This window comes from Phocoena sinus, chromosome 1 (assembly GCF_008692025.1).
Source record: "Phocoena sinus isolate mPhoSin1 chromosome 1, mPhoSin1.pri, whole genome shotgun sequence".
NCBI lineage: Eukaryota > Metazoa > Chordata > Mammalia > Artiodactyla > Phocoenidae > Phocoena > Phocoena sinus.
The window spans coordinates 162495020-162503261 of NC_045763.1; the positions used below are offsets into that span (position 1 = coordinate 162495020).

The window sequence follows — 8242 nt, forward strand, 5'->3', positions numbered from 1 at the left end:
AGGAAACTCAAGTGGGACCAGGGAGGTGGGCTCTGGCTGGTGCTGGAGAGGAGGCCCTGAAATGTAGCAATTCAGTCTGGTTACAGCCGGTCCTGAGCCGTGACCCCTTTCCTTGGTACCCACTGCCTGAGACCTGGAAGGCTTTCCTCAGCCCAGGCTCTTTCCTGTTCCAGAATGTTGAGGCGGAGGGGCTGGGGTGGTGTCCTTTGCCCACAGCACAGAGCAGACTGCAGTACAGGCAGATGTTTAGGGTGTGGACAAGCCCGTGTCACAGTGAGAAGCGGACTTAGAGCTTCGTGCCTGCAGGGTGCCGAGTCATTGCCCCTCTGCCGTCCTGTAGACCCCTAGGGTGTCTGCCGAGTATGCAGTGACTAGTCCAGCTCCTCCATTTCTTTGTGCATTTACTGAGCACCTTCTGCATAGAGCGCTAATTGGCATTGCAGCATAGGGAGGGGCTCGCCTTTCTGTGCCTGGCCCTGGCCCCCCGGGGGCACCGAAGACGAATTCCCCACCTTAAAGATGAAGGGCAGTGGCCAAAGGGGCCTGACTGAATTTGGTAGCAGTGGGGGTTTTTTCTCCCTTTCAACACTTTATTATGAAATGTTTACAAACATACAAAAAGTTGAAAGCTATGAGCCCACCACCTAGATGCCGCAGGTGACGTTTTGCGGAGTGGTGGAGGTTTGTGTGTCTGTAACTACACAGCTCTCTGTACAAGTGAAGTTGTGTACGAGAAGCCCCGTGTGTGCCAAGCCGCACAGTTGGAGGGTGAGATCCTGCCACCGCCCAGTTGAGTGACACCCCAGGAAGGAGGTTTCCTGGCCTGTGTGCACTGCGGGCTGCCTCGGGACTCGGCTGCGGCACCCAGCTTCCAGGGGAGAAAGCCCAGCCAGGTGCTGGGGACTCGGTGCTGCTTCAGTCTGTTCCCTCTGTCCCCTCTCCGAAAGGCACTGTCCCAGGGCAGCAGCGACTCCCAGATCCTGGATCTCTCAAATCGCTTCTACACCCTGATCCCCCACGACTTCGGGATGAAGAAGCCTCCGCTCCTGAGCAACTCAGACAGCGTGCAGGTAGCACCGAGGTCCAGCAGGGAGCCCCGGGTCCCGGGCTTTGCAGGGCTGGGTGTCGCTCCTGTTCCACTGCGCCTCCTTGTCACGATCCCTGAGGACAGCGGCCAGTGCTGGAGGCCCACCACTGGGCCCTCGTTTTGAAGTGGGGTTTCTACCCGTATTAGGAGCCTGCCCGAGGGTAGAACGGTTGGTTTTTCCTGCCCTTCCTGGACCACGTCAGTCTGGGGAAAAGGAGCCTTAGGAGAGAGGGAGCGTCTTCCTCCCTGCTTTCCCTCCCTGCTTCATAAGGGAGCCAGTGATCAGTCCCCGCCTGTCAACCGGCGCGTGCAAGAAGAAAGCCCGTTCTTACCATCACGGTGTGGCTTCTGCCTCTTCTCCCAGCCTCCTTAGCATTCCAGAAATCCTTAGGCGTGTTCATCTGTGAACGGATGGCGGGCTGTCGCTGAGCAGCTAGGAGGCACCTCTTCACCCTCTGTGTTGGACGTTACCTGGGTGAGTCTTTCTCCCTCACCTTGGTCCTTAGCTCAGGGTTTTTCTTGTGTGCCTCCAGGCCAAGGTGGAAATGCTCGACAACCTGCTGGACATCGAGGTGGCCTACAGTCTGCTCAGGGGTGGTTCTGATGACAGCAGCAAGGACCCCGTCGATGTCAACTATGAGAAGCTCAGAACTGACATTATGGTAACAGGGCCCGCCCTTTCTGAAGCATCCAAACCCTTCATCCCAAGAGCAGTGGTCCCCAAACTTGAATGCGCGTCAGCATCTCCTGGAGAGCTTGTTAGAACAGATTGCTGGGGTCCGAGGATTGACCGTCCTAACAGGTTCCCAGGTGTTGCGGCTTGTGATACTCTGAGAACCTCAGAGCATTTCACCGGTAAAGAAGCACCTTGTTTGCGAGGCAGGCTTCCAAGTCGCGGCCTCAACTGAGTGTAAAGACCTGTTTTTGTGGGGCCTTAAAGTTTTGTTTTTCCCCTTAATCTAGAGAGGGTCTCTGTTTCTGGAGGTTGTTGGGGTGTGAACTCTGCAGGATCTGTTACTGGTATCCTGCTTGAGACGTAGAAGTGCCTGACGGCAGCTGTAATAAAACTATGGTGCCTGGGTTCATGTCCTCTGGAGTCGAAGTGGCTCTTCGACTGGTGCACATAGTCGTTGAACTTGGGTGTGCTGGAGGCTTGGGCAGCAATCACCCTGCCTAGGCCACCCGGAGGAGAAATTTTTGCCTCAGCTCCGAGCTTGCCCTGGCCTTGAGCCCAGTCTCACATCTCTCTTCCTCAGCCCCCGTGTCCTTCCCTGCAGTGTTAGGAGGTTCAAGTGCACCAGGATCTGTTGAGCCTGGTGTCGTGTGTTTACGTCACTGAAAGAGTCTTTGCTCCGTGCTTAGGACAAAATACAGGTCTGTGGGTGTATGCAGGGTAGGACACCAAACGGCCTGGTTCTTCGTGAAGGGGTTGTTATTCTCTCCATCTATGATTCTGAAGCCCTTTAATTAAGAGGCAATGAGGAAGACCAGAATTCCTGAATTCTCTTAACTTTGGATAAGAGTATGAAAATGTAAGAGAACACACGTCGTATTTCCCATAACACACCCATTTATTTAGGCAGAGATTCCATTACTTGATGGTTATTTGGTGGGTGTTTGCTCTGAGCCGTGATGTGCACGGCCCTGAGGATCCAGAAGAGATGGAGCATTCATCCCCATCGTCAAAACCCCTGTAGTCCGTGGGATCCCTGCTGCTTTTCATTGCAAGTCTTGACTGCAGGGTGTCTCCTGGCCCCGATGTTTTAACTCTTGGTGAGCTGGAGTGTTACCTGAGAGCCGGCTCCTTGTTCTAGAGGTTCCCTCTTCCCAGACGGTGAGCCCCGTGTTTCTAGCTTTCCCGATATCCCAAAGCGCAGGGTTTTAAGGCAGAAGGAACACTGGGCTCATCCAGATAGGTGATGAAGAAGCCGATGCCTGGGGAGGTGGGGGCACTGGCCTGGCACCTGCCCCGGAGCGAGCGTGGTAGGGCTCGGAACACAGGCTGGCTCCGTCCCGCCCGGGCTCCACGTGGGCCCTTTATTACCTGTGCATCAGCTGAGCCTGTGATTGTTCTTCCTGCCTCTGTGCGGCTCTCTTGGGGTCTCCCTTGCTCTAATTTCCAGGCGCCTTCCTTCTAGGTGGTGGACAAAGATTCTGAAGAGGCTGAGATCATTAGGAAGTATGTTAAGAACACTCACGCGACCACACACAACGCATATGACTTGGAAGTCGTGGATGTAAGGCTCTCTCCTCCCTCTGCCCCCTTTGTGTCCTGCCAGCTCTTCCCTGCTCATTCCTCCGACCTGGGCCTGGGTAGAAAGGAGCAGTTAACTTTGCTTTAAATCACCAGAGGAAGTGACTCGGTTGTTTGTGGAACACAGAAGTTCATAGTCCTATGGTTTGGGGTTGGCTTTTTATTCTGTTTTTTAAAAGACATTTCCTACCCCAAAACCTAGTTTTGCAATCAGAACAGTTATCAGAGATCCAAAATAAAGTGCCTCAAGTGTGCACCTCCACGTAGCATTAATTTTAATAGCTGGTCTCTGCTAAATGGGACCTTGAGTAGCAGCGTTGCTCCGTCCCAGCCTGATTGAAACACCTTGCATACTGCAGAAGGCCTTACAGTGTTCCAGCTCTGGGGACAGACAGCTGGTCGGTTCTCCTGTGTCTAGTCAGATCTCCAGTTAACCAGAGTGACAAGTGGTTCCTCCTGCCTCTCTTCTTTATTCAATGCTCCGACCAGATCTTTAAGATAGAGCGTGAAGGAGAGAGCCAGCGTTACAAGCCGTTTAAGCAGCTGCATAACCGAAGGTTGCTGTGGCACGGGTCCAGGACCACCAACTTCGCCGGGATCCTGTCCCAGGGTCTCCGGATAGCCCCACCTGAAGCACCTGTGGTACGTGCCTGGCCCGGGAGCTGTGGGGAGGTGGGGGGCAGTGCCTGTTTCTGCTGCTGTCTCCACCAGAGCTTTGTGGGTACTTGCGTGAGAAATGCACATGCCCCGATGAATAAGGGGCCTTGTTTAAAGATGTAGGTGTAGCCACGGTTGATAAGGTGAACGTTGCCAGATGTCCCTCTCCTGACCCTCACTATTGAGAGCGTAGCCGTACACATATCAAGCAGAGTTTCTGGAACAAAGGAAGTAAGTGTCCAGGCCCTGCTTTGAAAGCTAATTGGGTGTGTTGACTGACAGAGAGCAGACTTTGGCCGCAGGCCAGACTGAGTTCAGACCTGCCTCTCCCACCTCCCAGCGGGGGACCTCCTTGAGCTTCAGCATATGCCTCGGTGAAATGTGCCGATAAATGAGTAGAGCCTGACCCAGACCTGAGCGATGGCTGTGTCACCTGCTGGGTCATAGACGTGACCCACCAGGCAGGGACTTAGGAATAGTCTTCCAAGCACCTCGTCTTCCAAGCCCCTCGTTTTGTACTTGTAAAAAGAGGGGAGCAAAGAGGCTTAATGACCGGACTCATGAGTGCTGTGTGGTAGCAAACGCGCTAACCTCTCTGAACCTCGTTTTCACTTACCAAAAGGAATAAATATAATAGCCATGTTTACTGGGTGTTCACACGTGCCAGGCCCTGGCCTAAGAAGCTGTTATTAACTCATTTAATTTTCACAGCAGCCCCCTGGGGTGCTTTCCCCCAGTTCAGAGAAGGAAGTGGGGTCCAGAGAGATTAGCTAACTTCTCCCAGCCCCTGGGTACCCGGCAGAGCTGGGATCTGAACAGCCTGCTCCAGAGCATGGGCCTCTACCGCCTGCCGGGGGCACTGTGGGAAGTGGGGACACGCAGTCAGTAGGTGGTGCTGCTAACTTCCCGTGAGAAGGTCTTCAGCTGTCCCTTTTCCATCCCTCCAGACGGGCTACATGTTTGGTAAGGGGATCTATTTCGCCGACATGGTCTCTAAGAGTGCCAACTACTGCCACACATCCCAGGGAGACCCGATAGGCTTAATCCTGTTGGGAGAAGTTGCCCTTGGAAACATGTGAGTAACCCTGGCTTTGAGGCTGGTGGCGCTTGATGGGGGTGGATGGGGTGAGCTGTAGGAAGGAGGGCTTCCCTTGGCTGGGGGTTGATCCTGAGAATTCCCCACCATGATTAAGAGGACCCACCAGTTAGGCAGTGGGTATCAGACGCCAGTGCATGTTAAGCAGACAAGATACAGGAACGCCTCACAAGACCAAGGACAGGAATACAGCCAGGCCTCGGGAACTGGCAGTGTCCATTCTTTCTGTGGGCTGCGAAACAGAGAGGTTGACTTGCACAAAGGATGGTCACCTCATGACCCCTGTCCCCCTGCTGATGTGTACATTTTCTGTCTGAGACCAACTCAGATTGAACTGGAATCTCAATCCCAGTTGCAGATTCCCTGCAGAGGAAGTCTGATTGGCCCAGCGTGGATTGATGGTCCACCTTGGTCCTATCAACCGTAACCCAAAGAGAGCAGGGTTATGTAACAGACCAGGAGGGGTCCCAGGTTCGTGAGCTGGACAGAAACCTCCAGAACGCCCAGCCACCCCACAGCTCTAAACGGGCCCTTTCCTGAAAGCGGCCCCGTGGCAGTGATCACGGGCGTGAACTGTTCAAAAGGGGCTGCGCCGTCAGTTTCTAGAACCAGAGAAGGAGGGCGTTCCTAGCGTGGAAGGTGGACTGGGTTCTCTGAGTGTTTATCTCAGCAGCTCCCGTGGCCTTGCTCTGCCAGTCATACTGTTGGTTTGAGAGCCCAGTGACCTTGGAGGTTCTTCTGAACCTGTCTTCTCTTAAATAGGTATGAACTGAAGCATGCTTCGCATATCAGCAAGTTACCCAAGGGCAAGCACAGCGTCAAAGGTAATGTGTTTCAGAAACCTGCTGCAGCCCAGGCTCCCCGGACGGCACAGGGAGGGGGCTTTCTTTCCCCCAAAGCCACAGTTCCTGGGGCTAGCTATCACAGGTTCATTTTTTTAAAAACATGACTCTCTGTGCCTGCCACTAGCATCGCAAATGCCGTAGGAGAGTCCTGGTTGGAGCTCCAGTAACCGGGTGCGCTGGCTCTGGGGTTTAACCTGACTCTTAGCTTCAGCGTTGAGGGGCCTCTGGTGGCATAGTGGTACCTGGAGCTTCTTGAATTGATGCAGCTCGTAGCCCGTGATGATTAGGACCTCCTACGGACTAGTTGAACCGAGGGCTTTGGAATTCTTCTCAACAGAAAGAGGGCCAGGGGCACTACTATGCTTATGAAAATCAGTTAAGGCTGATACCCTGGAACTTGATAATATACCTACAGCTTTATGTCTGGAAGAAGGATGCAGTATGGGATGGGATTTGTGTGTCTTTTAAATGAACACATAGATCTCATCTCTCTGGAGCATTTTCAACGTCTGTTGCCACAAATCATATCACTTCTGCCTTCTGTTTTGCAGGCTTAGGCAAAACTACCCCTGACCCTTCAGCTAGTATTACTATGGATGGTGTAGAGGTTCCTCTTGGGACCGGGATTTCATCTGGTGTTAACGACACCTGTCTACTGTATAACGAGTATCCTTTTACGAGTGTGCTGTGTGAGCCCAAAGGAATGTTCTGGGGCTGTGGAGTCACTGATATGCAGCCAGTTAACCTGGGGTGGGCTGGCTAGAGACTATCCTGTTGTGTGTCGTTCCCCGCAGTGGTCTCCCTGGTCGGGGTGAGAGACCTGAACACCCCCCGCCGTCGTCCCGTCCCGTCCCCCCCCACCCCTCACCCCCCCACCCCCCCCCACCCCCCCCACCCCCCCCCCCCCCCCCCCCCCCCCCGTGAGGGTTTGCAGGGTGTGGCCGGCAGGCTGGCTGAGCGGCGGCATGTGCACTCCGCGTGGAACCGTTTGTACCTTGACGTGCTTCCCCTCCAGGTACATTGTCTATGATATTGCTCAGGTCAGTCTGAAGTATCTGCTGAAGCTGAAGTTCAACTTTAGGACCTCCCTGTGGTGAGCTGTGAGGCGTGGCAGCCCAGTGACTGCGGCGTGAATTCACCTGACGTGCTTTGTACCGACTGACCAGGCAGAAACTTGAGCTGAGTTGCCGAGGGATAGCACCTTCACTAAACCTCCTTAGAAGGGATTTTATATGAACACTAGGTCACATGTTAAATGATTCTCCCAACTTTTCAAATCCCTTGTTTGTGTTGCTGGGGCGGGGCGGGGGGTGGGGCCGGGGGTTGCTTTGGGTTTTTCTCCTTCCAGCCATAACCCTGGTAGGTACACCTAACAATAGAGGAAAAGTTGGGGAGGGTTTTTCTGTGTGTCTAGACTAGTCCAATGAAAGAACCTTGCAAGCCACATTAGAACATCTGCCTCACTGGTTTCCCCAGGGAAGGAAAAAATAATCTTCTGCCCTTATTTCTAAGTGTTCATCTTTAGTTTTGGAAAAATGTTAAGCATTTATTTTGAGGTTAAAATAAAAACTAATTTCATACTATTTAAATTTCCTTTTTTATTTTGCATTTGTTGTCATCCTTTTAGCTTTTTGTTGGTGGTGTTTGGTGAGGAGTGTGGGGAGACCAAAGGGAGGAACATGAACAATTTCTCATACTTAGAAACGAAAAGTGCTTTCCTTTTCTAGAGACACTGGAACGTGGCAGCTCGCAGAATATGTAGTGTAGTAATTTTAAGTTGCATTTGAAATTCTCAACTTTCCTCTCAACAGTTTTGTCTTCTAACTTAGAACTATATCACCAGAATACCAAAGGGCTAATAGTAATTCTGAATTAAAATTGAAATGGCTTCTGTACTTGTGTGTTGTGTGTCTGGTCTCATTCTGAGTGCAGATCTTTTCATCTTCACAGTGCAAGGTCCACAAAGACTAGGGGGATTGTTTGTACCCGTATTTGTGAAACCACAGAATGTGCCAGGCAACAAACGGCAGTGCCCAGTAGGAGTGCCGTGTCTGAGTGACAGAAAACCAAACATAGGAGGGCATTCTTCTTCTTCTTCAGTTTATCAGATACTTAGTGGTGGTAAGACACATGTCAGCATGTCGTTCTATTCTGTGGAGTACCATTTTACATATACTATATCGCCTCATACTACCACTGTATATTTGAGTGCGGTGCTTATCAAATATTTACATTTAAGTTCGCTGAGAGCCAGGATGATATCTTATGACACTTTTGACCTTTTACAGAGGAGAACAGGAAGT

At 52.2% G+C, this 8242-nt stretch overlaps 1 protein-coding gene across 1 annotated transcript in view; it reads left to right on the forward strand.

Moving 5' to 3' along the window:
• PARP1 (poly(ADP-ribose) polymerase 1) overlaps positions 1 to 7528 on the forward strand; it is a 42434-nt gene extending 34906 nt beyond the window's left edge. Inside the window, exons 16-23 of the mRNA XM_032639443.1 lie at positions 948 to 1070; positions 1621 to 1749; positions 3226 to 3324; positions 3831 to 3983; positions 4946 to 5073; positions 5857 to 5918; positions 6491 to 6605; positions 6955 to 7528. Of these exons, the coding sequence (XP_032495334.1) occupies positions 948 to 1070; positions 1621 to 1749; positions 3226 to 3324; positions 3831 to 3983; positions 4946 to 5073; positions 5857 to 5918; positions 6491 to 6605; positions 6955 to 7036 (891 nt within the window). The 3' untranslated portion in view covers positions 7037 to 7528. The remainder of the gene's footprint in view (positions 1 to 947; positions 1071 to 1620; positions 1750 to 3225; positions 3325 to 3830; positions 3984 to 4945; positions 5074 to 5856; positions 5919 to 6490; positions 6606 to 6954) is intronic.
• Positions 7529 to 8242: the final 714 nt, after the last annotated feature.